Source organism: Felis catus, chromosome D1 (genome assembly GCF_018350175.1).
Source record: "Felis catus isolate Fca126 chromosome D1, F.catus_Fca126_mat1.0, whole genome shotgun sequence".
In the NCBI taxonomy this organism is placed as follows: domain Eukaryota; kingdom Metazoa; phylum Chordata; class Mammalia; order Carnivora; family Felidae; genus Felis; species Felis catus.
In genome coordinates this window covers 104,891,936-104,919,039 of record NC_058377.1, presented here as the reverse complement: position 1 = coordinate 104,919,039, position 27,104 = coordinate 104,891,936, and the positions used below count along the sequence as shown (strand labels likewise).

The window sequence follows — 27,104 nt, the reverse complement described above, 5'->3', positions numbered from 1 at the left end:
TTTTAGGCTGCACCTGAGGGCCAGCTCTTAATCCCAGTGCATCACAGGGCTCTGAGCAGGCCGTGCTGAGGCCCGGTTTGGATTTGGTCTGAGGTCCAGACCACTCTAAATCTCGACTCACTCGTGGGCCCTCTGTGGCACCACATGCTTCCTGAAGGTGTCCCCGCTTCCTTCCTCCCGATGGCAGTTACACAATCTGAATTGCATTCGGAGAGCTTCCCCTGTCACTCACGAGCCCCTACAGTGGTTCACCCTTGGTTCAGTTAGCAGGAGCCGGTAATCCCCACCCTCCCTGCCTACAGGTCCTCCCTCTGGGCCTCGGCCTCTGCATCTATAAGGTGGGCGGGGGCGGGCGTGGGGACCACATGATGCAAATGGCCTTGGTAGTTCCCTCACTGTAGCTCTGGATAGTGATTGAAAGAGGATGCAGCCAAAGTGGGTTCCAGGGAAGAAGCGAAAGTGAAAGATGGAAAAGAGTCCTCCGGGCTCCTGGGCTCCCGAGGTGCGGGTGGGAAGAGTAGTCTGGGGAAGGAGGGAGGTTTTTAGAAAGCCAGGCCGGCAGAGACCCTGTGACCCAGGCTTTCATTTCGCCCAAGCACCCCACAGCACCATGTGACCCAGCCTGGCCAAAGAAAGGGGAAGCGAGGAGAGCCCAGAATTTCTCAAGAAGCACAAAGCTGGTCGGAGGCGGCTGGCGGCGGAGCCGGAGCCAGAGGGGGCCAAGGAGGAGGGGAGGCAGGAGGGGGGGAGGGGGCAAGGAGGAGGTGGAGGAGACAGCAAGGCCGGTGGGGGCAGAGCGAGCCCTGTGAGAGGGCCCCCTCCCCCAGAGGACACGCCAGGTGTCACAGGGGAAGGGACGACAATTCAGACGGGGCGACGGACTGGGAGAGCCACAGGAAAGGAGGGGGAGGGGCGGAGAAGTGGGGCGAAAAGGGGTCGGCAGGGGGGCCTCAGGGGTCGAGAGGAGGGGGAAAAAGAGCCCAGGGAGGAAAGGAGGGAGAGTCAGGGGCGGGTGGAGGGGACAGGGCGAGAGTTGAGGGTCAGGGACGGGGAGGTAGAGACCGGGTAGCCGCAGAGGCCGCAAGGGGAAAACCAGGCAGAGGGGGTCAGGGAGACAGAGGGGGAGAGGGGGTGAGCCACAGCGGGTGAGAAGGGAGGGCCGCCCGTTCGGGGGCCGCAGGTGGAGGATGCCCGCGCCGCTCGCCCGGGAGGAGCGCCGGCCGCTGCTGGCGCGCAGGCCGCGGGGGCCCCGACGGTGGCGGCGGACGGCGGCGGCCGCGGTGCTGCTGGTGGAGGCGCTGGAGCGCGCCGCCTTCTTCGGCGTCTCGGCCAACCTCGTGCTCTACCTCAACAGCGCCCGCTTCCACTGGGACGGGCAGCAGGCGTCCCGCGCGGCGCTCGTCTTCCTGGGCGCGTCCTACCTGCTGGCGCCCGTGGGCGGCTGGCTGGCCGACGCCTACCTGGGCCGCCACCGCGCCATCGCGCTCAGCCTGCTGCTCTACCTGTCCGCCTCCAGCCTGCTGCCCGCCACCGCCTTCCTCGACGGCCGCCGCTCCTTCTGCGGGGAGGTGCCCGAGTCGTCGCTGGGGCCCGCCTGCCCGTCGCCGGACTGCCCGCGCGCCTCGCCCACCCCGTACTGCGCGCCCACGCTGTACTCGGGGCTGCTGCTGCTCGCCCTGGCCGCCAGCTCCATCCGGAGCAACCTCACCTCCTTCGGGGCCGACCAGGTGAGTGGCCGCGGGCGGAGGCCCAGGCGACGCACGGGGCCCGCGGGGTTCGTGGGGGCCGAGACCGGGAGCCAGGGGCGACCTCCGGCAAACCACTTCCCCACTCTGCGCCAGGTTTCCTTATTCGAAGGAAGAGGGGCGGGGGGAGCCAACTCTAACAGTCACGATGGCCACGATGGCAATAACCGTAGCGGGTAGTTGCTTTTCTCGAAGAGCCACCTTCACTGTTGTAACTCCTTTAATTCTCTTAACTATCCCGGAGGTAGGTGGTATTATTGTGTCCATTTTACAGGTGAGGACACTGAGGTTTGGGGATATTGATCCACCTGTCCAAGGTCACACAGAGAGCAGATCAAAGAGTGGGAAGCTGGACTTCAGGCCCCACCATGAGCGCCATATTTTTTTAAGTTTATTTATTTATTTTGAGAGGCGGGGGGAAGGGCAGAGAGAGAGGGAGAGAGAGAATCCCAAGCAGGCTCTGTGCTGTCAGTGCAGCCTCCGTTATGGGGCTCGAACCTACGAAGCTGTGAGATCATGACCTGAACAGAAACCAAGCGTGGGAGGCTTAACAGACTGAGCCACCCAGGCGCCCCCATGAGCCCCATCTTTATGTGTTATACAGGTGGGGGGGGGGGGGTTAGGGAAGGAGAAAGCCTCTACCTCACCAGCAGTGCAAAGGTTGGTTCAAGCCAGTTTGTCCAGATCCCAGCTCTGCTATTCACTACCCAGGAGCATTGGAGCAAATATTTTAACTGATGAGTGTTTCTCTGTATGCTTTTGGACAGAGCATGGCACATAGGAGAAATTCAGTAAATATTTACTAAACAAATGAGTGAATGCCTAACCACGTAGCTATGTTTTCATAGCTTTCCTCAGTAGGATGTTAGACAATAATTTTAAGTAATATGTAATATGATTAAAACAACCAGCTATGGTATTAGTGAGCCAAATCGAGGCAGAACTGCATGCAGAATGTGATTATAGCCCGGAGGGCAGCCTTCCAGCCCTTCCATAGGAAAAAAGACCAGGAATCAGCTAAAACGGGAAACAGGAAAAAAAAACTGTAGCAGTGATCAGGCCACTGGGCTAATTGTACTTTTCCCTCATTGTGTCTGTTTTTCAAATGTTCTTTCGTTGTATGTATTCACCACCATAAAGGGTGACATTTTAAAAAGAATCATTGCATCCAGCTGGCATCCACAAGTCCAGTGTCCTTGCCAAGGACTTCCTCATCCGGCCCGTTTGGATTCTTTGATGACAGGGAACTCAGTGCCCCCTGGGCAGCCTGTCCAGTCCTTGGATGCTGTCGACCTGCCTTCAGACTAGGAGATCCCAACATCGACCAATAGGAATCCCTCTTCTTCCCTTCGTTGTAGTCTTTCACTGACATCCGGTATACCGCCAGGGGCCCTTAATCTGTGCCCTTGACCTCACTGACCTCCAGAGAGCCTCAGCCATCCAGTGCCCCCTGTCTCTCCCTCCACCTGGTGGCAGAACTCCAGTGACATCAACAGTGATAACTGCTCTCTCACATTCTCCTGTTTTCTGAGCTTGGCCTTTGGGTGGGGCAAAGCCAGACTGGAAGGCTGCCCCCTGGGGTCCGAACCTGACATAGGACAGGCTGGAAACACTGAAATGGTTTCAGGCAGGGGTGGACCTCACTGGATTTGAGTTCTTTAAAAATGTCTCTGGCTGCGGTGGAGAGTGGATGGGGGTAACAGGAGTAGGTACATCGGAGCGGTAAGGGGCTGCTGCAGAATTTAGGGGGGCGGTCAGATGAAGGATGTGTGGGTGGGAGAAGTTGGCACCGTCTGGCAGACAGCCATACCCAGGAGCTGCGGTTTGAACACCCTTGCTGATTTCAGAAAGGGCCATCCATCATTCTTGACAAAGTGCTCATTTTGGGAGAGCTCATTTATATCCTGAATGGGCTGCTGGTCTTCCCCTTAGAGTTGCAATTGTCGTATTCATTTACTTCCAATGACTAGATGGAAGTGGCTGCACGTAATAGGACTTATTTAATTTTCTGCTTGAAAGTCGACAGCAAAAATTCTCGTTGAGTGGACAGGCCCCTCCTTCTCCGTTGCCGAGAGGACCCCTCCGAACCTCCGAGGGGATGCATCCCTATGGACTCTAATTTTATATTTGGAAAAGGAACAAAATACCTACTTCCCCCCCCCCCCCCCACGCAGTTACAGGAAGGAAAGCTTGACAAAAAGGAGAGCTTTTTTTGGGGGTTTTGAGATGTGGCGGTTTGTTGAAAGAGCGACGGGCGTAATGTGCACAGAATCACCTAGAGAACTGACCTCTAGTCCTCACTGCCTTTTAGAAATGCAGACGCCTGGTCCCTGCCCCAGATCTACAGAGTCAGAACGGGGACCGGGGTCTGGGAGAGGTGGGATCAGTCAGTGCAGCTGACCCGAGCCAGCAGACCGGAAGGGGGCCTGGGGCCTGACTGTTGCAGATTGATCCAAATCCTGGGTAAAGATTTTTAGTCCTTCTGCCCTTGCTGGGGGGCCTGGTTTTTTTTTTTTTTTTCTCACCAGGCCAGAATCCTCTCTTGGGGCTGTGTCCAAGCCCACCTCTGTTTCCGCTGATATGCCAACCTTGTTTGACTGCCCGTATATCAGAGGGAGCAAGTCGAGGGGAAGGGATGGGCCAGAATGGAAAACTCTGCATCTCCAAGTTGCAGAGGAGATTCTCAATTAGGCTTTTAACTGTTCTTTCAGTAAGACGCGTACATCATATTTAATAATGCGGAACAGACCTGATCTTTATTGGCCTTCTTCCGGTTACAAAGGTGATGCGTATAAAGGTTGTTCAGTCAAAGACAAAGGGAGAAATCAACCGGCAACGAGCAAAGTGGCATCAGACATCTGTTGTGTGCACTGCTTGGTGAACATAAAAAGGCGCCGTGAGCCGTGAGCATGAAAAAACAGCTGTGCCAAATGTCCTGGTCGTTAACAAGTGACTCCCAAGGGAAAGGTTTATTCATTCATTGCGTAAATATTTATTGAGTGTCTATTTAGTGATCCGGCGGTAGGAAAGTTCTGGAATGTTCACCCACTGACCCAGGAAGTGCCTCTGTGGGAAAGGGGGTGCAGGCGCATCGTGGCGGGGTGCCCCTGGACCTCCTGGGCCCTCACCCTCACGCCCGCCCAGCAGGTGATGGATCTTGGCCGCCATGCCAGTCGCCGCTTCTTCAACTGGCTTTATTGGAGTATCAACGTGGGTGCCGTGCTGTCGCTGCTGGTGGTGGCCTTTATCCAACAGAACGTCAACTTCCTGCTGGGCTACGGCATCACCGTGGGCTGCGTGGGCCTGGCCTTCTTCATCTTCCTCTTTGCCACCCCCATCTTCATCACCAAGCCCCCCGCAGGCAGCCAAGTGTCCTCCATGCTTAAACTTGCTCTCCAAAACTGCTGTCCCCGGCTGTGGCACCGACACTCCACCAGGTGAGGAGAGGGCTCGTGGCGAAGGGGGCCACGGAGCCTGGGGAAGGGCGGTGCTCCTCCTGGGGAGGCGCGGTCCAGTTGGAAGAACATTCCGCTCCACCTCCCTCAGTAGCCCTTTATGACAACCTGCTCTCCGGGGACCAGAGCTGCCCGCTGTGATGGAGGTCAAGGTGGTGGATGGTGATACTGCCGTGGGTGACCTGTAGAAAGTGAGAGGATGTTAATGGTCCTGACGGTGACGGTGCCTGTGAAGGTTGAGATGGCGGTGTTTGTTAGCGAATCAATGGCGACCGACTGTGGCAGTGGAGGTGGTGATGACGGGGATGGTACCAGCAAAGGCTGTTGGGATACAACACCACCCTGACATTAGGTATAAGAACGTCTAAGAAATCAGCCAAACTTGCTCCTACTCCACTAGCCGGCATCCCAGGGCGGATGGTTCTTGATCTTGCAAATGCACAATGCCTTCCTTTTGCTCTTCTCCTTCCTAAGTTAATTGGCTGCTTACGCCAAGCCAACTTGGACGCCTTGGAGCCAGTTACAGACCCTGTGGGTAGGATCGAGGCGGGAAAGGTGCGGAACATGTTTTTCCAAGCTGGTGCAACGCTGCGGGGTTTAGTTTTAAAATTAAAAAAAAAATTAACGTTTTATTTATTTTAGAAAGTGGGGGAGGGACAGAGAGAGAGAGGGAGGCACAGAATCCGAAGCAGGCTCCAGGGTCTGAGGTGTCAGCACAGACGTGTGGCCTCACGCCTGTGGCTGGAGCTTGCCACAACAAGGTGTCTGGGTTGCCAGAGGAGGGAGCTTTCCAAGAGAGAATGTTCCAAAGGGAAGGAAGCAGAAGCTGTTGGTCCTTCAGGAGGCTTGAAATCCCAGAGCATCACTTCTGCCCATTCCTTTGGTCAGCAGAGCCACACGGCTGGCCCAGATTCAAGGGCAGGGGAACTAATCACCCATTAGTGGAAGAGTGTCATCACATACTGGGAGGGGAGAAGGTGATGGTGGCCCTTCTTTGGAAATGACCACACTGGTGTTATCCCCTTTGGCATCTCAAAGGCTCAGATCTTGCGGTTCGTGGGTTCGAGTCCCGTGTCAGGCTCTGTGCTGACAGCTCAGAGCCTGACCTGGCTTCGGGTTCTCTGTCTCCCTCTCTCTTTGCCCCTCTCCCCCCAAAATAAATAAGCATTAAGGAGAAGTTTTAATTTTCAAAGGATGCGGCAAAGGGTAAAGGTCATAGCAGTGGTTGATCTATCCTGTTTCCCCGATCACTTCCCTTGCCCCCCTACCTCTCCGCTCCCTCCCTCCTCATCCAGTAGGGAGAGGGCTGTAATGTTGTCTGTGGAGGAGTCTGGACTTGGAGACAGCAAGCAGGGGGTTTTGGGGGGTGTATCAAACCTGGGCCAGCCTCTCTGAGTCAGGCTTGGACAGGGACTTCCCTGCTTCCCACTGAAGACTGATGCTGCGAGCCCAAAATCCCCCAAGAGTCCGCTCGCCACAGTCACTGGTCTACTTTCTCCGGGACCACGGGGCCACGGCTCGGGTGGGATGGGTCTTGATCAGCCACCTGCGTGAGAGAGGAGGTAATAGGGAGGACGGTGACTGGGAGTGTAGTGAACACTGCGGGAGGCTGGATCTGGGGGGCGATCGCCTCCCTAACGACGAGAATGGTGAGGATGTTGGCAGCGGTGAGGATGGTGAGGATGGAGAAGGTGGTGCTCCTGGAGGAGGGAGGAGATGGGTCATTTAGAAGGTGATGGCTATGGTCACTGGTGAGAGGGGAGCAAGATTGAATTAGGGGCTAGTGATGGCCGTGGTGGTGGTGATGACGGCTGCTATTTTATTTGCTGCCGTGGCCCCACAGAGACTCTCAAGGTACCCAGACGCTGCCTGCGCAGAGGTCTCCCCAGCCTGGCCCCACCCCGCAAGAGGACATGGCCAACTTCCAGGTTCTGGTGAAGATCTTGCCCGTCATGGTGACCCTGGTGCCCTACTGGATGGTGTACTTCCAGGTGAGCGTCCTGACCTTTCGTCCTGGCGACACTGGCTCCCCAGTCCCCCGACTGGGCTCGGCTCTCACTGAGCATGTGAAAAGGGGGTCAGGGGTTCACAGAGTGAACTGGGGCTACGTGGGGCCTGGCACAAAGCCATCTTGATAATTGTTAAATGTTTATTTTTGAGAGAGAGAGAGAGGCAGAGAGAGAGGTGGGGACAGAGGATCCGAAGTGGGCTCTGTGCTGACAGCAGAGAACCTGATGTGGGGCTCGAACTCACAAAGCACGAGATCATGACCTGGGCCGAAGTCAGATGCTCAACCGACTGAACCGCCCAGGTGCCCCCCTCCCCGGGCCCACCATCCTGATAATTAATAGCATGAGGAACTCTGGAGACAGGTCTGAGGCCCCATGACGTGAATGTCACCCCATCTGTCTGGGCCTCATGTGTGAAACAGGTGGCTTCGAGGCTGTAACAGCTCTACAGCATTCAGATTCTCGGCCGTGGCATCTGAGGCCCAGAGAAGGTGTGCCCGTTGCTCAATGCCTCCCGGCCAGCTAGGGGCAAAGGTTGAATACATGGCAGCAGTGATCCCCCACCCCAGTGGTCTCACAACCACCTGCGGAGCTTTAAAACAACGGATTCCATGTCCTACCCCAGACCCCTGAAAGAGAATCGCTGGGGGAAGTCTCTAGAATAAGAAACTGATGCTGGTACTCAGCCAGGTTAGAGAGCTGCTACTCCCCACCATTTCCTGAGGGGAAGGTTAGCAGTGTGTGTGTGTGTGTGTGTGTGTGTGTGTGTGTGTGTGCGCGCGCGCACAGGGTGGACAGCAGCCTACCCCAGCCTCTACCCTCCAGACCACAAGGTCATCGCCTTCCATATCCCCTTCGTAAGAAGCTTGTTTCGAGTTACAGAAGACGGGGCCTGTGCAGGGCCAGCCTGCTACTTGGGGGTGGCACAGACAAGGTGTCCATGATGGGACAGGACATGGGGTGCAGGTGCCCGTGGCTGACTGTCAGCCATACTAGTTGTCAGAATATTGACATCCCACATACCACCAGGTAAATAGCTGCGGTCCTGAGCGACCCAAGTGCCCTCCCCTGCCCCTCCTGTGGGATTGTCCCGGACTCCCCTGTGTTATACGGCAACCAAAGGGGTGATACCTGTGGGTATCGGTGGGCAGTGGGGCCCCCCGGGAGCCTGCTCCTGCACCTGTGTCCAGTGCCATTCTGGTGGGTTCGTGCCTATGCGGCGTCTGTGCTGTGTCAGCCCGTGGGACTCAGCCTGGCCTCGGTGTCAAATGCGAGCTCCCCGTGGGGACAGCCATGTCATTATCTTCCCTATGTCAACAACCACTTATCCACGCCCGCTCTGTGCCAGGCCCTGGAGACACAAATGTGAGTCAGACCAGCTGTGCCCAGGCTCTGGGACAAGGCTGCACACGCAATGCACAGGCCTGGGAGCAGAACGCAGGAAGGCAGGAAGCTCCCCTACGGGGGCCTGGCTCCCCGAGGAGGAAGGAGGGGAGGGAGGTCAGCTCCCCGCTCCCCTCCCCCCAACCCAGGCTGGGGGAGGGGACCGTGGGGAGCTCGGCTGCAGAATGGCCCTCTGGGAGCTGGGAGTCTCCCGGCCTGAAGGTGAGGCCTCCACCTCTCTTGGCAGATGCAGTCCACGTATGTCCTGCAAGGTCTTCACCTCCACATCCCGAACATTTTCCCTGAGTACCCGTCCAACAGTTCCGTGGCTCTGAGAGCCGAGGGCAGCAGCTACAAGGTAAGAGACCACGTGGGCGTCCAGCCCCCCACTTCAGGCCCCGCTGGGTGCCTCCTCCTCCTCCGAGAAGAGAAGGAAACGAAGCTTCCACACCCAGGGGGCAGGGGTCCTCAGGGAACGGGAAAAGCGCCTGGGGGATGGGTAAAGCTGTGCCCCAGCCCAGGCATCCTGCCAAGATGCTCAACTGCTCGGAAGAATTCAGGCCGGCTTTGCTCCCACCCGTCTCCGCCAGGCCCTCAGATAGGTGCGCCAGGGACCCTCAGTTCTATCCTGAGTCCCCTCACTCTCCGGGACCCCCGGATGCCCAGATGTCTGCCTTCTACCGGGACTTTCCAAACCAGTTCCTTGGCATCTCAAAGACTCATCAAAGGTCCTAGGAGCTGGCAGCTAAATGACATTGGCCGCTATACCTTTGTTCCCGGCCCAGGGAAGACATCACTGATGAACCTTGACATGTTTTCATGCTGGGCCCAAGAATGTACCCGGCAGCCGCTCCCCATTGGTAGACTTAGAGGAACCCATCTGCCCTCCCTGGTCTAACCCCATCAGCGACTTCCACAGCTGAGGAATGTGCATTTCAGAGAGGGGAGAGGGCCGACCCTGGCCCACCCAGGGACAGTCTGGAGGCCAGTTCTCCCAACTCCGGCCCAGAGCCCTTTCTGCTCCGCTAGCCTGCCTTGCTTGGCTCCCTCTTGCCCAGATCCCGGAAGCCTGGCTCCTCCTGGCCAACGTCGTGGTGGTGCTGATCCTGGTGCCCGTGAAGGATCATTTGCTCGACCCTTTACTGCTGCGTTGCAAGCTGTTGCCCTCGGCCTTGCAGAAGATGGCACTGGGGATGTTCTTTGGTTTTGCCTCCGTGGTTGTGGCAGGTGAGTGGAGGGACTCCGGGAGGGAAGCTGGCCTTTGTCTGGGGTCGGGGGAGGCTGGCTCCATTTCGGGCTAATGCTGGAGCCGTGGGCCCGGGGCCAAGAACACCTTCCTGCCACGGATGCCATCTTGGCTTCCCAGAGGGTGTGACCTGAAGGGGACCCTCCTCCTCCAGTCCAGCCTCCCCTCGTCCTGACGAATGAAGAAACTCAGGCCAAGAGAGGGAATAAGGTGTTCAGTGGGATGTAAGCTCCCTAAAGCCAGGGTTCTTTCTTTCTTTTTCATCTGGTGCCCATGGACACCCAGTCAATGGGCTCGATGAATGTTGCAGACACTCAGCCACTTAAAAAAAAAAAAAAGAAAGAATTTATCATTTATTCTCTTCTTTCCTCCGGTTCTAAAGGATTTGCAGCCATTTATAAAATGGTCAAGAAGCCTTTTGTGCTACTGCACAAACCTGAGTCCTCTTCAATTAGAAACTGAATGGTTCTGAAGTTACTTAGTGTCTGTGAGTGCCATCTTTTCAATGGGGATACAATGGGGATTCAGCCCTGGTGCAGGACCGGGGCTCCGCCCTCACGGAATGTAGTCTAGCAGGAGTGTTCTGGGGATTCAAAAAAGCCTATAAAACCCCCAGTACTGTGCCTGGATCACAGGTAGGAGGCAGGGGGAATTCAAGCTCGATAAATAGTATCGTGTTAACAAGGATGAAAACCAAACCACGTTTCTTTTCGGTTCCGTGCTTTAATGCACCCTGTCCCGTTTCATCCTCAAAGCAACCCCGGGAATTTTGTTCTCACTCCTTGCACGTGAGCACTGGGTCTCAGAGAGCTTACGTGGTTTGCCCAAGGTCACACAGCTAGCCAGCGTGGCAGGGCCAGGATTGGAACCTGAGTCACCCAACACCACATCCAGCGTTCGTTCCACTACAGCACAGCTGCCTCCTAAGCAGAGTAGGGGAAGGAGAGAAAAGGAAGCTTTGCAAGCCAGGTTAGAAAACCATTCTGTAACAACTTGATCCTGCAAGTGGACACAAGTCGTGTGGTCCCACGGAAACGGGGCCAGCAGCGAAATCAGACACACCGGGGCTCTCAAATCCAGCCCCAACTACTCATTAGCTGTGTAACTGTGGGCTGGGTGCTTAACCTCATTTTTTTTTTTAATTTTATTTTTTAATTAATTTTATTTTATCTCATATGCAAGACTGCATATTATTTTTTTAATATGAAATTTATTGTCAAATTGGTTTCCATACAACACTCAGGGCTCATCCCAACAGGTGCCCTCCTCAATGCCCATCACCCACCCTCCCCTCCCTCCCACCCCCCATCAACCCTCAGTTTATTCTCAGTATTTAAGCGTCTCTTATGCTTTGCCTCCTTCCCTCTCTGTAACTTTTTTCCCCCCGTTCTCCTCACCCCTGGGTCTTCTGTTGAGTTTCTCAGGATCCACATATGAGTGAAAACATATGGTATCTGTCTTTCTCTGCCTGACTTATTTCACTTAGCATAATACTCTCCAGTTCCATCCGTGTTGCTACAAAAGGCCAGATTTCACTCTTTCTCATTGCCAAGTAGTATACCATTGTATATATAAACCCCAACTTCTTTATCCATTTGTCAGTTGATGGCCATTTAGGCTCTTTCCATGAATTGGCTATTGTTGAGAGTGCTGCTATAAACGTTGGGGTACAAGTGCCCCTATGCATCAGCACTCCTGTATCCCTCGGGTAAATTCCTAGCAGTGCTATTGCTGGGTCATAGGGTGGATCTATTTTTAATTTTTTGAGGAACCTCCACACTGTTTTCCAGAGCGGCTGCACCAGTTTGCATTCCCACCAACAGGGCAAGAGGGTTCCCGTTTCTCCACATCCTCGCCAGCATCTATAGTCTCCTGATTTGTTCATGTTAGCCACTCCGATCAGGGTGAGGTGATATTTCAGTGTGGTTTTGATTTGTATTTCCCCGATGAGGAGTGATGCTGAGCATCGTTTCATGTGCCTGTTGGCCATCTGGATGTCTTCTTTAGAAAAGTGTCTATTCATGACTTCTGCCCATTTCTTCACCGGATTATGCCTAGCACATAACAGGCTCTCAATTAATGCAAGTTGTCCCTGTGAATGACTACAAAACCTCATCTGAGCTTCCTAGCATCCAAGGCAAAAATCAAAGGGTTGAAACTCAGATCTGGGACCTCCACCCTGCCCCCGGGCCAGTATCCTCTTCCTTACCTGCTGCTCAGTCTTCGGCTACCTAGTGAATACCTACTACATGCCAAGCTCTGCCATGGGCTAAGCTGCCCACAGTGGGCCTGACTCCAGTCCCCCCCTTCCCCCCACTCCAGGAGGCCTAGAGATGGAGCGTTTACAGTACATCCATCGGAACGAGACGGTGTCCCAGCAGATCGGGAAGAATGTGTACTATGCAGCACCTCTGTCCATCTGGTGGCAGGTCCCTCAGTACCTGCTCATCGGGATCAGTGAGATTTTTGCCAGTATCCCAGGTACGCTGGACCCCTCCCCCTGCTCTCGCACCAGTGATGGGCTCTGCCTGGTGCCGCCTCGAGCCAAGTCAGCGGCCTCACGGCCACAGCTTCTCGGGTTCGTGCGGGTGGAGGAAGGCCAGGTTCCCTAAGTGGGGCTGCCTTCACCCAGTGGGGACTTCCCAGCACCTGGTTTGTGCCGGGCACCGTGATGGGCACTGCAGATTTGGAGGGGATTAAGACGCTCCCGTAAGGACTTCCCACACAGTCCCTGGTGCCGTGTTCCTCATCCCCCGGGTCTGCGCATTTGCTGTTCCCTCTGCCTCAGGTTCACAGTGAACAACAATTTCCCCTTCCCTTCTGAGCCTAAATGCCAGTTTCTCCGTATGGCCTTTTCCGAGGCCCCCGGGCAGAGGGAGCCGTTCTCTCCTCCTGTTGCCAATGTCTGTCCCGGCACACGGGGTGCTGCGTTGTCAGAAAGGCAGCACGTGTTTGTCTCCCCGGCCGGGCTGTGAGCCAGAGCCGTAGGGTGGGCGTGGGCTCTTCACTCAGCCAGGGAGCAGCTTACTCAGCTGCCGGCCAGGGCTAGGCTCGGGGGGGGGACTCAGAATTGGGAGGCATCACCCAGACGGTAAACCCGGTGGAGGACTGTGGAAGGGACTCTAGGGTGGTGGGAAAGCCCGGGGACGAGGTGGGGAGGAGGCAGGTGGGCAGCGGGGGCAGGACTCAGCAGGTGGCAGGAAGGAGGTCACAGGCAGGGGAACAGCATTGGCAAAGAGCTGAGCTTTGTGGGGAGTGTCCGGAAGGCTGGCAGGTGCAGGGCCAAACCTGGATGTTGAAGTTTCTCCTGGGGGCCATAGTCTCACACACACATCCCCCAGTGTAGGAGACTTTGGCAGGGAAAGGATCCCATTAGACGTGTTTTAGACCCATCTGAGTGTGTGAGGAGGAAGGCAGGAGGCAGGGGAGTTTAAGAGGCGTTTGCAGAGGCTGGGCAGGAAATAACCGCGTCCGCAGTTTGGTCCAGGGCAGAGGGAAGAGGAGGAGGGGAGACAGAGCAATGTGGGGCCGTCCAGGTGGAGGGGAACAGAAGGGCAGGGCGGAGGCAAGGGGTCGGTGGTGCATGGGTGTTGTCCTAGCCACGTAGTGGGCAGTCCTGCCAGGGAGGCCAGGGTGGGGGCTTGTTGAGTGTGGGCCGGGGGCCTCGGACCCCGTCTCTGCCTCTCCACCGGCCTGATCCCCCCCCTCCCTCTGCAGGCCTGGAGTTTGCCTACTCGGAGGCTCCTCGCTCCATGCAGGGTGCCATCATGGGCATCTTCTTCTGCCTGTCAGGAGTGGGCTCACTCTTGGGCTCCAGCCTCGTGGCACTCCTGTCACTGCCAGGGGGCTGGCTGTACTGCCCCAAGGACTTCGGTGAGTGTGGGGCCCTCCCTGGGGGTGGGAGGCTCAGAAGGGTCGTGGCAGCTGCTAAGTGCCTTGACCCCGGGCAGAATGAAAATTCGCAGGCTAGACTCGGGAGAACCGGGTTCTAGCCCAGACTTGGCCAGTCGCCCACAATGTGGCTTCCCCACGTTGGGCCTCAGTTTCCCTAACTGTCAAAAAGGAACCCGTGTACTCAGCAGTCCTCCAAGGCTCCTTCCTGCATCTGGAAGTCTGTCATTGTGGCTGAAGGGCCACCTTTCCCTGTTGTGTTGGGTGTTTGAAGCCCCGTAAAGAATAGCTAGCGACCAGGGAGTTACAGAAGCCACAGGAAACAGGCCAGATGCTAGAGGGCTGTCTGCCAGCCCACTGCCCACACCTTCTCAGCGGCCAGTCCCAGGGGAGCCCTGCCCGACCCAACCCAAATGCCAACCCCTCCTTTTCCCCAGGGAACATCAACAATTGCCGAATGGACCTCTACTTTTTCCTCCTGGCCAGCATCCAGGCCGCCACGGCCCTCCTGTTTATCTGGATCGCTGGTCGCTACGAGAGGGCAGCTCAGGGCCACGTCTCTCAAAGCTGTCCCAGCAGGGATAGGGGCTGAGCACGCCGCCCCCCTCCCCCCCGACCCCTCGCTTCTCCCCCCAGGACACAGACAGCAGCAGTCCCAGGTGGGGGTTCCTTGAGTTTATTCTGTACCCGACATTAGGATGAAATGGTTCCCATAAATAAGGGGCATAAGCCCTTCCTCACGAGCATGGTCCATGATGGGGGGGGCAGGGCAGAGGGGGCCTGGGTGGGAGTCCATTCGAGTGACCAGGCGGGGGACTTGGATCAGCGAGCACCAGAGGGTGGGCAGGAGGCTGCCGGGGCTGGCGGCCGATGGTGTTGGGCCGGGCAGGCTGGGCAGGCGGGGAGGGGTCAGGAGCTGCCCCGGATCCTCTCCATGTAGCTGCGCAGCTCCTCGGGGTCCTTCAGTCCCATATCCTCACATACCCAGCGGATGTCCTCCTCGCCGGCCACCAGGATGGACTGCACGGCAGGGGCCCCCACGGGCTCCTCAGGCGGCTGGGCTGGGGGGGCTGGCGCAAACGTCACAAACTCCACACGCTTCCGCCGCCCCCCGGCTTCCTTCCGGGCCAGGGTGCTCGAGGAGCCGGCGGTGGCCCCGGCGGGGGCCTGGGCCAGGGTCAGGGCCTCCCCTCCTCCCCCACTCTCGCAGGGGCAGCCCCCCTCCCCCTTGGGCAGGCCGGGGGACTGCCGGTCCAGCTGGCGGCTCAGTTCCTCCTGGTCGGTGCCCAGCCAGACCCAGTTGTGGGGCTGGGGGGAGGCGGGGTCGGTGGCGCCGTCGGGGGGCTCCTTGCGCTGGTAGCGCAGCACGAAGACCACACCGTTGACCAGGAAGATGAGGATGGCCAGACAGAAGATGCCCAGCAGAGCGTACATGCCCAGCTCTAGGTCGGTGACCCGCTGAGGGGCGGGGACCATCTCCTCCGCTTCCTCCTCCTCCTCCTCCCCTCCGGCCTCCTCCTCTGCCGGCTCAAACTTGCCCCTCACGCCCCCCCTGTCCCCAACACCGCCCGCCTCCCATCGTTTACGGCCCGTGCTGGCCTCCGTGGCTGGAGAGCTCCGGGCAGGGCTGGATGGGAGGGCGGGGGCCAGGGTGGGAGCAGGGGGCAGCCCCAGCCAGGCGGTGCCGGAGGCCAGCGGCACACGGTGGCGGCCCCGGCGGCAGGGCTCCGGCGGGTGCAGAGCCACGTGCAGGGGCAGCCCCTCGGCACCCGCCCCACTCACCACCACCCCGAGCAGGGCGCCCCGCTCCTCGGCTGGCAGGATGGCACCGGGCTCCTCAGCTGAGACAGACAGTCCCAGGTCATGGTGGTCGTAGAGCTCAGCGGGGGCCAGGGTGCGGTCAGAGAAGGACAGCCAAAGGGAGAGGGCCACCTCCTGTGGGGCACACGGACACAGGCAGAGACATGCGAGGGCACGCACGCATGCACACAGAGACCACTCCCACAGAGACAGGCCACACGGAGGAGAGATCAGAGAGAAAACAGACACAGGCAAATGGACAAAACACAGGGAGAGAGGGGACGTGCGTCAATCACCTGTCTGCCACTCAGCCCTGGGGTCTGAGTCATCGGGAGGGTCCTCAGAGCCATCTAATCAACCTCCCACTGCCACACTCCAGCCAGCCACTGCTTGGTCACCTCCAGCTGCAGAGAGCTCACTAGCTTATAGGGCAGACAGACCTCATTCTGAAAATGCTAAGGTGAGGGGTCCAGGTACCTCCCACCTCCCTGTCATTAGCCCCCATCTGGAGATGTTGACCTCATCCCCCTGACCCCCAGCTGTCACCTGCTTTGGGGCGGGAAAGGCTGACTGTGCCCAGCATGTGGCTGTGACCTCCCCGGGGTGGGCAGTGCCTCGGCTCAGGGCCAGTGAGATGCCCATCACCGGCTGCACCCGCAGCTCCAGCACCGAGACCTTGTCATCCGTCACGGCCAGTGCCTGCTCCCCCAGGATGGAGTCAGACAGTGGGGAACGCACCTGAGGGTAAGAGGGAGCTACAAGTTGGGGGGGGGTGGTAGGTATACAGACAGGTCTGAGTCAACGGGAGGGTCCTCCCTGGGCCCTCCGCCCTGGGCCCAGCATCTGCACGGGCTGCTTCTCCCCACCCTTTGCACCCCATATGCCCTATACATACCTGGACCCCAATCCCATGCCCAGGGACAGTTTCCTCCTCCAAGACCTGGCCCCCACATACCTACCCCCAGCCCTTCATTCTTGGAGGACATCCCCCATTACAGGGCCACCCTATTCTCCCCCAGCCCCCAATCCCACTGGGCTCATACCTGCCCACGAACACTCCCGGGGCCACCTCCACCCTCGCCAGGGGGTCTGCTCACCTCGATGGAGGTGACACCGGGCTCCCGGCCCACCAGGACGCGTCCGCCCTCCAGTGAGGCTACACGCGGGTCCTGCACGCGCGCGTGCGGCGCCACGAGGTGGGACACGTCCAGCAGCCAATCGGGGCCGAGCAGGTGGGTGAGGCGGCGGCCGCCGTCCAGCGGATGGGCCGCAAAGGGGACAAGGAAGCGCACGCCTGCGCGCTGGTACTGCAGGCGGCAGCCTCGGGCGCGCCGCTCCGCCTCCTCTGCAACCGCGGGAGCATCGGGCTCCGGCACCCTGTAGGGAGGGGAGGGCCCGGGGGCGGGGCGTCAGCTCGGGCTCCGCCCCCAGCCTCTGAGGTCCCCGCCCACTGGAGAGCGAGAGCGAGAGCGAGAGCGAGAGCCACACACACACACACACACACACACACACACACACACACACACTGGTGGCACCATTCTTCGAGCACAGCCACACTTCTACCCGCTGGCGAGGCGCCACAACCCCGTTCCTAACTGGTGCCTGTGCCTGTCCATCAAGCCACTCTTGCCCTCTTGCTCCTAACTGGAACTCTTGGCTCCTGGGGAGGCGAGGAGGAGCCTCACCTTTGGCTCTGGCGGGACTCTCAGTATTCACCGAGCTAGGGGCCACCTCAGGCTTTGAGGACACAACAGTGAACGGGCTAGACAAAAACCTTTGCCTTCAAGTCTTAACAGTCGCGGGGAGGAGCGTGAAGGGGGTGGACAGACCGCAAACAGATGAACAAGGTTCTACAGTCATTAGAAAGTGATAAATACTTCAGAGAAGTGAGGCGTGGAAGGGGGAGAGGGAGGCAGGGAGGGTGGAGGTCTGCAACTACAAATGAAGTGGTCAGAGGCTGGGTGGTGAAAGGCGGGTGGGTAGGAGGAACCGGAAGCAACCGGGTAGTTTTTTAGACCCCCCCCTCCCCCCCCCCCCCCCCCCCCGCCCCAGTGCGTGGGACCAAGGCCACATTCCCTGCAACCTCTCTCGGTCCCAGAGCGACTTCGCCAAGGCCTCCACTCACCCTTCGGCTGGGCCGGGGACCCTCCAGCCTCGGACCTGCTCCAGGGTGGTGTCGGTGAGCTCGATGCGCAGGGGCAGCAGCGGGGCCCATACTGTCAGCCGCAGCGAGGCCCGCAGCCGGCGCCACCAGAAGTCCACCCGCACCCCGCGAGCGCCTTGGCTCTCTCTGCCAGCCACAAACACAGCGTCGCAGGTCTCGGACACCTACGGGAGGGCAGGAGCTGGGCTAAGCCATGGAAGACAGGTGTGGACCAGAGAGGGCTGCCCTGACCCCTCACTGTGAGAAGGGGCAGGGCTGAAATTCGTGATGCATGTCACTGGCATGTTTTAAGATTACGAAGATTTCGCCATGCAGTTAAGATCCGCTCTGGAGGAACCAGCCATCCCCCAAGTTCACCCCCGGGGGTTCAGCTGGGGAAACTGGCCATCCGCATATAACAAAGTCTTTCTCCTGGCCGAGGAGCATTGGAGCCCACAGATTTGGCTCCTCATTAGTGCCTCTGGCTTTCCTGCTGGAGCCACCTGGCAACCCACCACAGGAAGGAAGGCAGAGAGCCAGGCCAGACCTACCCACCCCAGAGCCCTCAGGAAGGAACCGCGCACAGGGGCAAAGCGGCGTCATAAATGGCAAGACGCCTCTTCCAGGCAGGCAGCAAGGAGTTAGGAACCACGGGCTCTGGGCTTCTCCTCTTTGAACTTCAAAGTGTGGAAAGTCACCCTCCCCTTTTTGTCTTTTTACCTCATGGATCGTTACCAGCCTCTAATAATTATCACTGATGCTTTTAATTCTTGCAACGGAATAACATATTCCCGTTTTAAAGCTTAGAAAACCGAGGCTCAGAGAGGTTAAGAGACTTGTCCACGATCACACAGCTAACTGATCACACAGCTAACTGATAACAAACATGTCTTTCAAACTAAAATCTGTTGATCTCAAGGTATATACTCTTTTAAGTGGGCTTTACGTCGAACACGGCTAAAATTCACAAACCTGGGATCGAGAGTCGCGTGTTCTACTGACTGAGCCAGCCTGGTGCCCCCAAAGTGCTCTGAGCTCTCCCAGCTCAGTTCATCTGTCAGTGCAGTAATGAACGTGAAGGTGCCTAAGCTGGGGCTGCTGGGGTTACACAGCTCCCACCTGACTGTGCACAGAGGCGGTGGGAACAAAAGAAGTTGAATCTGGGGTTCCCCCGCTGAGGTTTCTGGTGTCAGTAAGAAACTTCTCTCGGGGACCTGAGTGGGGAAGGCGTAGGTCCATCACTGGGCACACTCACACGGGGTCGGCGTGTGCCACTCACCTGCAGGACCTGTGTGTTGGCCGACTCGCAGCCGATGTGCTCCGTCACCTCCACCAGGGCACCCCCACCGTCCACAGTGACGAGGCGCACAGGCACACGTTGTGGCTCTCCGGTCAACGGAGCCGTGTTCACCAGCTCCTCAGCCTGGGGGTGTGGGAGGAGCTTAGCCCCAGGCTCTTTGCCTCACTTGGCTCGGGGCCTGGCCAAGCACAGGTGGGGACTCCTTACCTTGGCCAGGGGGACAAGGGCTCTTATGTCCCGCTCTGACACCAGGATCTCCCACACCATTTTGTCCTTCTCCGCTTCGGGGGCCTGGCCTGGGTACTCCAGCTGCCATGTGACAGGGCGAGTGACCGCCACACCCCCACTAGTGCCATTCTCCACCAGAAAGTCCACCGACAGGAACTCGGATAGTTCAAGGGGGCTGCTGGCCAGGAGAGAGAGAGAGAGAGAGAGAGAGAGAGAGAGACTGAGTGCTTGCTAGTGGCCACACGCTATTGTAAGCACTTGCTATATTCATGAGGTGGGTCCTAAGACAATCCCCGATTTACAGATGAGAAAACTTAAGTACAGAAGTTCTAGAACTTGCCCAAAGTCACAGAGTGAAAGGCGGCAGGGCTGGGATTAAACTCAAGCATCCTGGCTCCAGGGCCCAAGCTCTTACATGCTCTTGGCTTCTGGAAGGTCCGTGTAATCACTTCACCACCCCCCTGGAAAGCTTGCTTGCTCTCCTGCCTTCCTGGGCCCTCTCCACTCAGACTTCTGCTTTCCATGGCCATTCAGGTGGCAACAGCACCTGTGTCAATTTCTACCAAGCAGGAAGAGTCACTTTGAAGCCCCAGGATCGGCACTCGACCCCCTGAATAATAACCCTCACAGCTTCCTTTGATCAAACACTTGCTGGGGCGCCTGGGTGGCTCGGCCGGTTGAGCGCCTGACTTCGGCTCGGGTCATGATCTCACGGTTCGTGAGCTTGAGCCCTGCGTGGGGCTCTCTGCTGTCCGCGCAGTGCCCACTTCAGATCCTCTCTTCCCCTCTCTCTCTGCCCCTCCCAGCGTGTGCTCTCTCAAAAATAAAGAAGACATTAAAAAAACAAACAAAAAAACCACTTGCTGGATGCTTGCCATAGAGGATCTTATTTCATGTTCACAAACCCTGAGGGATGCATTATTAGTCCCATTTTGCAGGTGAGGAACCTGAGGCTTGGCGGGGGGGGGGGGGGGGGGGGGGGCGGTAAAGGGGGAAGTGAACTGGCTTGCTCGTGATTATTCACCCAAAAGTGTCAGAACCAGGACTCACACAGGCGTTACCATGCTCACGGCCTCGGCCCAGGCTCAGAGTAAATCAGAGATCATGTTAACCACAGCTGAGCTTTTTTGGAACTATCAATGGCCCGGAAAAAGGGCCCCACTTGGTGGTTGCGGGAGGCAGGGTAGGGGCTGTGAGGGCTAGAACTGAGTGGCCGGGATAGGCTGGCATCACGTGACGAAGACTCACGGACACTCACTGCAGGTAGGAGCAGCTAGACACGGATACGTAGGAGCTCGACGAATGACTGTCTGTTTTGTGCTGCTTCCTTGAAGGAGTCTGTTCTGTGCCTGCTCCCGTGGGGCTACGGAGGCGGCGTGGCAGCCCCCTTCCCTCGGGCCCCAGAAACCCGCTCACTCCTTCCCCTGCTCCTCCGGGGAGGGAGTTGCCCACCTGGAGTCCGGCCCCGTGGGCCCGGCACGGTGGCAGGTGATGAGAGTCGTGTGGTGCTTGGAGGCCTTGAAGCGGTCCAGCTTGGCAGTCCACAGGCTGGGCTGGGCGGGGCGGGCAGCCGTCACGTGCAGCCCCTTCTTCACCTTGATCCTGGGGAGAGGACGCAGGCCCAGTGTGTCGAGGCGGGTGCCAGACTATGGACCGAACGAGGAGCAACTCAAGGGGCTCCAGGCACCGGCCTCCTGTCTGGCCTCCCTGACTCCCGTTGGAACCTCGTGCTCACCATCCTCCCATCCACAAGGACCCCATCTCGATGCGCGTCATGCCACACAGCTCTCCCCAGCACCCAAAGACCCGCTGCCCCCAGCGTCAAGTCTAATCCCGGCATCGAGGCCCTCCAGGATCTGCTCTGGTTTCGTCTTGGCCTGTAACATCTCTGTCACCCTGCCCCGGCTACACCGAAAGTTCTTCCCCCACGCACAGCCCATTTATGCCCGAGTCTTTGCTCAGGCGGTGCGTTCAGCCTTCTGCCTCTGCTCGTTCTTCAAGCCTCCAGCAACTCGAATAGTTTCCTTTAGGAAGCTCTCCTGGGGGCAGGATGGATTTCTCCCTTGCTCCGCCCCTAATGCAGGCCCCCACCGCGCCTTGTGCCTCCGCCAGAGCATATCCCCCAGCGCATGCCGTACAGCTCCCTTCCCTACCCGTTGGTCCCCTTAGTGCCGGGTGGGGACCAGGCCTTGCTACTCTCTGTAGCTCCAGAGTGGAGACACAGGGCTTGCATATTTTTTAAGTGTCTACGAAAGATCTAACGAGTGTGCAAGTGAGCACAGGACAGTGTGACAGACGGGGACGGGACAGGCACTTGGGAGACGCACAGGGACAGGACACACACAAACCCAAATATGAGAGAGAGGCACGTCATACTCTGCAAATCCTCATCAGTGGAATTGGGGTGGGGGGGCTACTTTGGGGAACTTCCTGTAGAAGGGGACACAAAAAGGAGAGCCTTTCTGTGGGGGAGGAGCAGGCTCTGTCCAAAGGTGAGGGGCAGGCAGGAGAACATGCAGATGAATGTGACCGGGGCAAACATCCCATTAGAGCGTTAACCACCCCCAGGCACCGCACTTTCCAGTTTCCAAGTCGTCTCCTGTTTTCCCTCCCTAAAGCCCTCACAGCCGCCTTGTGAAGAAGGCAACGTCAGCCCCACTGGACAAGGAGTCTCAAGGAGGTGACAGGGGAAGGGGAGCTTCTTATTCTGACTTCAAGTTCAGGGCTGTGCCTGCTGCTGGGTCCTGCCTGCTGCCAGGACAGTCACGGCTCTTGGCCTGGAGGGGTTTTGGTGGGCTCGTGTTTGCAGAGATCAAGGGTTCCAGTAAGGACCCCAGAAGGAGAAGGCACCTGCCCTGTCTTCCTGCAGAGGCCCCTGGCTCCAGCCCACCCCAGGAGCCCCATTCTCACCGCAGGGTCAGGACACTGGCTGTGAAGTTGTGCCGGAGCAGGAGGGTGGCACTGAAGAGCTGGCCGGGCCGCACGGGCACGTCAGGCACCCGCAGAGTCACTGCCTCATCCAGGGGCACCTCCTGGTACCGCGGGGGGTCCGCGGGGCGCAGCTCCACGCTGCCCACCGGAAGAGCCTGCTCCCTGGCGTCCTCCTCCCCGCCGGGGCCACAGCCCCCAGAGCCCTCAGCTGCGGGCTCCAGCGTGTAGGCCAGCTCGGCCCGCGTGCTGGAGCCCTGGGAGAACCAGTGGGAGGGAAACTCCAGCTCCACCACGCAGGCGCCTAGGGATGGCTGCAAACACACAACAGCCAACGGTTGGCATGGCGGGGGCGGGGGGGGGGGGGGCGAGTCCCAGCATCCACGATAGGAGATGCAGAGCTGGAGGGGTCCTCCTGCTGCAGGACCAGCAGCGGCCACAGTGACACAGCCAACCAGTCACGTGACTGGGGCCAGGTCTCGGAACTCATCCAAGAGCCACGCTTCTGCCTGTGGGAACAGCCTCATTCCAAAGCGAGCCAATCCCAATGCCTCCCCCCTAATTACTCCCTGGGACCACCCTGACTACACCCCAGCCTTCTAAGAATCCCAAAGCCCTCAAAATACCTCTTTCCAGTGGATCCCTGTGCTAGACCCCCAAAACAGTGGAAGTTGCCATTATAAAAGTGATATTAACAATAGCGTGAACGCTTGCTGGGTGATCACGCTGTGCCAGGCGCTGGCGCTGGGCTAAAAGCTATTCTTGCGTTCATTTCATTCATTCTTTATTCCAGCTCCACACGAGGTAGGCATCGTTATTACTCCATTTTATAGATGGGGAAGCTGAGTCCCAAGAAAATTAAGTTACTTGCCCAAAGGCATCACCAACGGACTGACTTCCTTAAGGGTCCCTAAACCACCCTCTCAAAGGGTCCCCATGAAAGCTAGCGGAGCAGGAAGGGAGTCAGGTGGTCTGTGACTCCCACACCAGCTGGGGGTGGTAAGCCCTCTCTTCCCTACCCCAGGGCCGTCCTCTGGTCGGCACAGCAGGCCGGGCCAGCTTAGGCAGGGCCCGCCCACTCACCTGGAAGTGGCAGGCTCGGTGAGCAGTGCCTGCAGGGTGAATGGCGTGGAGCCGGGCACAGGGCAGGCTGCCAGGCCCCGGCGGCCAATCCTGCCCTTTGAGGTGGAAGAGGACGCGGGCGTGGGGCTCTGCTGGAGTCACAGCCGCTTCCACTGACACAGCCCGCACATCCCACGGCACTGGCCGTTGGTGGGGCTCAGTGACCCGTGGAGGGACCACCTGGAGGGAGAATAAGGGTGTTCGACAAAGCAGGGGGTTGAGGGAAGCAAGATCTGGAAAGATGGGATGCCAGGCCTCCAGCCCCAGCTTGGCAGGAGAGGGCATTTGCAGGCCTCTGGATGATGGGGAGCACAGCTGGGGCTGGGGAGACTCCGGAGCCACATACAGCAGCCCTCAGCTCTGAATCCTTTTAGGCGGGGAGTCTCTGGTGCCATCTCCTTACCTGCTGCGTCTCAAAGGGCGGGTAGGAGGCCCGGAGAAGTGGCTGGGCCCTGGGCCACGGCTGCAGGAGCAGGAAGGTCTCAGATCTGGAGCCCAGGGAGGAGTTGGCAGGTGGATAGCGGTCCACCTGCTGCACCCGGAAGTGCTCAGGGGCATCAAGGAGCTCTAGGGCCGCAGGCAGGTAGACAGGATCCAAGGGGTCCTGTTCACAGTCCACTGAGGAAGAAGGGATAGGGATGGTGACAGCTCCAGAGCTGGCAGGGCTGAAATGAGCTCCGTTCTGGGGCACAGTTGTCCCATTTCACAGATGAGGAAACTGGGGGCTCAAAGAACCTCACACAGGTAGCACGTGACAGGGCCAGGATTTGAAGGTATATCCCAGACAGGATGCCAGCTTCCAAACCATTCCTCCTTCTACCTTCCATAGACTCAGACCTTCCTCCCTTGAGCAGAACCTTCTCAGCATTTCGCCCTCATTCCTGCCCTCTTACCTACTTGCCTCTGATGTCGAGGCATCTGTAGGGTACAGTTCTCCCTAGACAGGGCCTGTGCAGTAAAAGGTGCAGTACAAAGCCGACAAGGTGGGCTTTGTAGAAGCAGAGATGCTGTCTGTCCCTGAGTCCTTGGCCAGACTTATCTGGGCATCCACCCAGCCTTCCCCTCCATCATCACCATGGCAACCCTGCAAGGGTTGCCTCTGTACCCAGTACTGGGTACTGGAGTGCAAAAGTGGGATGGGGGGGGGGGGCCATGAGCCTGGGGAGAGAGTCAAAATATTCAATGACTAGAGGGGCAAAGGACCCCGGAGACCATATTGGGTTTGTACCGACTATTAGCCCCAATAAGAATAAATATTTTTGAACACTAACTACATGCAGACTACTATTTAAAATGTTTTACATATATTAACTCTTCAGTTTGTGTACTAACTCTGAGACCCAAGCCCTGTCACTATTATTTTCACGTTACGGGTGTGGAAGATGAGGCTGAGGTCGAGGGACTTGCCTGGGGTCACCTGGCTGGAGACAGGTGTTGCCGGGAGTCAGAGCTCAGGCATTACACCCAGAGGGATACCTCACCTCCGCTCCCTGTGCTGCTTGCAAGGGTGACCACTGCTGGCTGCGCTCCCTGGACTGTGGGTCTCTCCCTCCTCCCTTAGAGTCCGGGGTGAATGTTGCCTCCTCCTTTAAGGAAGCCCTTCTTGATTGCGGGACCTCTCACCAGTACCCTCAGTCTTTCCCCGGCTAGTCGCCTCATCTGAATTAGTTGTCTTCCTGTCTGTTCACAGGGGGACTTGTTCTACTCATTCCAGAATCCTCCAAGCTGGGCAGCTCTCCCTGGAGCTGATGCTCTGGGAGCCTGGAGGACTGCGTGCACATCTTAATTCTGACTCCGTGAAGCTTGGGTCCATCATTTAACATCTCAGAGCCTGAGTTTCCTCACTTGTAGAATGAGCATTTAGTGACACCGTGAAGCGGGGAGGGCTTTGTAAAGCGCGGAGTGCTGTCTGGGGGGAGAGGGGTTATTGCTACTGAATAATGGATGTGACAAGGCCTTCCTCATCTCTTAGAAGGGGTTATTAGGGCTCCTGCTGGGTCCCCTGGGGAGGGGAGCAGGTGGCTGAAAGCAGCCCCGGAGCCAGCTTCCTCGGTGCCCCATCCTGGGCTTGAAAGATGGTTTCAACCTCTCTCAAGACCCTCCCCACCAAGGAGCGTGTGTCTGAGAGGCTCCAGCCGTCCTGCCCCCAAGTGTAACAGGTAAGTGACTAGGGCTTCCCGGGGGGCAGCCCCTGACCTCCGGTCCTCCTCCTATTTCACTGCCAGGATAATTATAAGATGCTATGTGGCCTGACTCCCACGGACTTCCAGCACCCAGAGTTCAGCTCTCACGGGGAGGGTGAGGGGGGTAGAGAATGCCTCACTATCCCTCCCCCACCCCCCACTCTTCTGTGGTGTCATCCACCTAGCAGCCACAGCCCTGCCAGGGGCAGTCTGACCCCCCCCTCCCCCCAACCCCGGGCACAGGAGAGTCGCTGCTCCTTCCTCCAGTGATAGGGCTCGCCGCAGGATTCAGGAAGGCACGGATGGGGCAATCCCTGGAGACTCCAAGGTCAGCTTGCTCTTTGGGGCAAGGGGAGGGCGGCTGCGCACCTCGCAGGTCCCAGGCATAGGGGCTGCTCCCCGTTCCCGTGGGGGCTGGGTTGGTGGTGGGGGGAGGAGGGTAGGAGCCACTGGGGTGCAGCCGTGGGCACCGCAGATTAGGGAGCTGACGCGCCTGGGTCAGGGGCAGCCGGGTTAAAAGCCCGGGCGGCAGGGGAGCTCGCGGAAGGTGCGGGGACCCGGCGGGGGTGGGAGGGCTGACGGTGAGCGCCCGGGGCCCGGCCGATCCCGGGTCAGGAAGAGTTGCCGGGTTCCGCGAGTGCGGGAAGCCACAGAGGAGCGCGGCTGGGGGGCAAGATCCTGGGGGTGAGACCTCCAGCCCTCAGGGCACAATGTGGGGCGACCCCGCTCGGGGCTCAGTCCGGGAACCCGCAGCTCCGGGCTCGCCGCATCCCTCCAGTCCGGCCCCGGCCACCCCTCGCCCCGCCCCTCCCCTCCCGCTGACCTCTCACGACGTCCAGGGCCAGGGCCACCAGGAGGCAGAGCCAGGGGCCGCCGGGCCCCCGGGGAGCAGCTGCCGCGCGCCCCGCCATCCCGGCGCACATCCGTCCCGTGGAGGGCGGGGACTAGGCGGGCGGCTCAGGTGGCCCCCGCCCGCCCGGCATCTCCCGCGCCCGCTCCGCGCCGCCCCGACCCGGCCGGCTGGGTCCCCGCCGCCGCCCGCCCGGCCGCCCGCCCGCGGCCGCAGCTCCCAGACAATGGAGCGGGAGCTGGAGCAGCAGGGTGGGAGGGAGCGAGCGCGGCACATGGGCTGCCCCTCCGCCCCGCCGGGTCCTAGTGCCCTACGGATCCCCAAGCCCCGAGCGCCCCCGTGCACCAGGTCGGGGAGAAGGCCGCTTCCCTGGGGGACGGAGCCACAGGGGCTGACCCGCCGCTACCGAGAGGGACTCGAGGCGTTCGGGTCGCTCCCTCTCGGAAGCTCCTGCCCGTGGGGGAAACGGCCACTTCCTCTGCTTCACGCCCGCCCCACAAGCAACTCACCTGTAGAGGCATCCACACCTGAATCAGGAATTCAGGGATGTGCGGAACTGAGCTGCAAGGGTGGAAAGGGGGAGAGAGGGGCCAACAAGGCCCAGGTGACCATCACCTGGGCCTTCGCTGCTAGAGCCCTGGACCACTCCTGTGGAAGAAGTTCTCAGGGGCAGACAGCTGGAGTTTCCTGCCTAGCCCCAGCTCTGGGAGGGGTCTGTGGGCCTCAGGAAGGGCGAGGGCCCCTCTGCTCCTGAGGGAAGTCCTTCCTCCCAGGTCCTGGCCTCCTGGCCCAGCCTTGCCTGCCAGGCAGTTAGGAGAGGT

The 27,104-nt window shown here is 58.8% G+C and overlaps 2 protein-coding genes across 4 annotated transcripts; one reads left to right on the top strand and one right to left on the bottom strand.

The window, feature by feature from the left end:
- The first annotated feature begins 994 nt into the window (after positions 1-994).
- Positions 995-14,472, top strand: SLC15A3 (solute carrier family 15 member 3). Of its 2 annotated transcripts, none has more exons than XM_023239889.2 (8): positions 995-1,727; positions 4,890-5,182; positions 7,044-7,191; positions 8,840-8,950; positions 9,651-9,819; positions 12,161-12,319; positions 13,556-13,711; positions 14,167-14,472. In XM_023239889.2, the coding sequence occupies exons 1-8, from the start codon at positions 1,188-1,190 to the stop codon at positions 14,319-14,321; spliced, it is 1,731 nt and encodes a 576-aa protein (XP_023095657.2). In that variant the 5' UTR covers positions 995-1,187; the 3' UTR covers positions 14,322-14,472. The 2 variants fall into 2 exon arrangements, with proteins under 2 accessions (XP_023095657.2, XP_019668039.3); XM_019812480.3 differs by having other exon boundaries at positions 996-1,727; positions 4,893-5,182.
- On the bottom strand, positions 14,390-26,464 carry TMEM132A (transmembrane protein 132A). 2 transcript variants are annotated; one of them, XM_023239887.2, is made up of 11 exons: positions 26,257-26,464; positions 23,654-23,868; positions 23,212-23,430; positions 22,111-22,442; positions 20,653-20,802; positions 19,180-19,378; positions 18,952-19,095; positions 17,655-17,857; positions 16,627-16,906; positions 16,076-16,267; positions 14,390-15,664 (listed from the first exon to the last, which is right to left on the bottom strand). In XM_023239887.2, exons 1-11 carry the CDS (start codon positions 26,354-26,356, stop codon positions 14,639-14,641), a joined length of 3,060 nt encoding a protein of 1,019 aa, XP_023095655.2. In that variant the 5' UTR covers positions 26,357-26,464; the 3' UTR covers positions 14,390-14,638. The 2 variants fall into 2 exon arrangements, with proteins under 2 accessions (XP_023095655.2, XP_023095656.2); XM_023239888.2 differs by having other exon boundaries at positions 19,180-19,375; positions 26,257-26,462.
- Positions 26,465-27,104: the final 640 nt, after the last annotated feature.

Excerpts from the sequence above, each read along its gene's own strand:
- TMEM132A (XM_023239887.2), bottom strand. The coding sequence starts at position 26,356 with ATGTGCGCCGGGATGGCGGGGCGCGCGGCAGCTGCTCCCCGGGGGCCC. Across the intron at positions 23,869-26,256 it reads GGCCCTGGACGTCGTGAGAG|TGGACTGTGAACAGGACCCC; the intron begins GTCAGCGGGAGG and ends CTTCTTCCTCAG. Across the intron at positions 15,665-16,075 it reads CCTTTCCCGCCCCAAAGCAG|GAGGTGGCCCTCTCCCTTTG; the intron begins GTGACAGCTGGG and ends TGTGCCCCACAG.
- SLC15A3 (XM_023239889.2), top strand. The coding sequence starts at position 1,188 with ATGCCCGCGCCGCTCGCCCGGGAGGAGCGCCGGCCGCTGCTGGCGCGC. Across the intron at positions 1,728-4,889 it reads CCTCCTTCGGGGCCGACCAG|CAGGTGATGGATCTTGGCCG; the intron begins GTGAGTGGCCGC and ends ACGCCCGCCCAG. Across the intron at positions 7,192-8,839 it reads ACTGGATGGTGTACTTCCAG|ATGCAGTCCACGTATGTCCT; the intron begins GTGAGCGTCCTG and ends CTCTCTTGGCAG.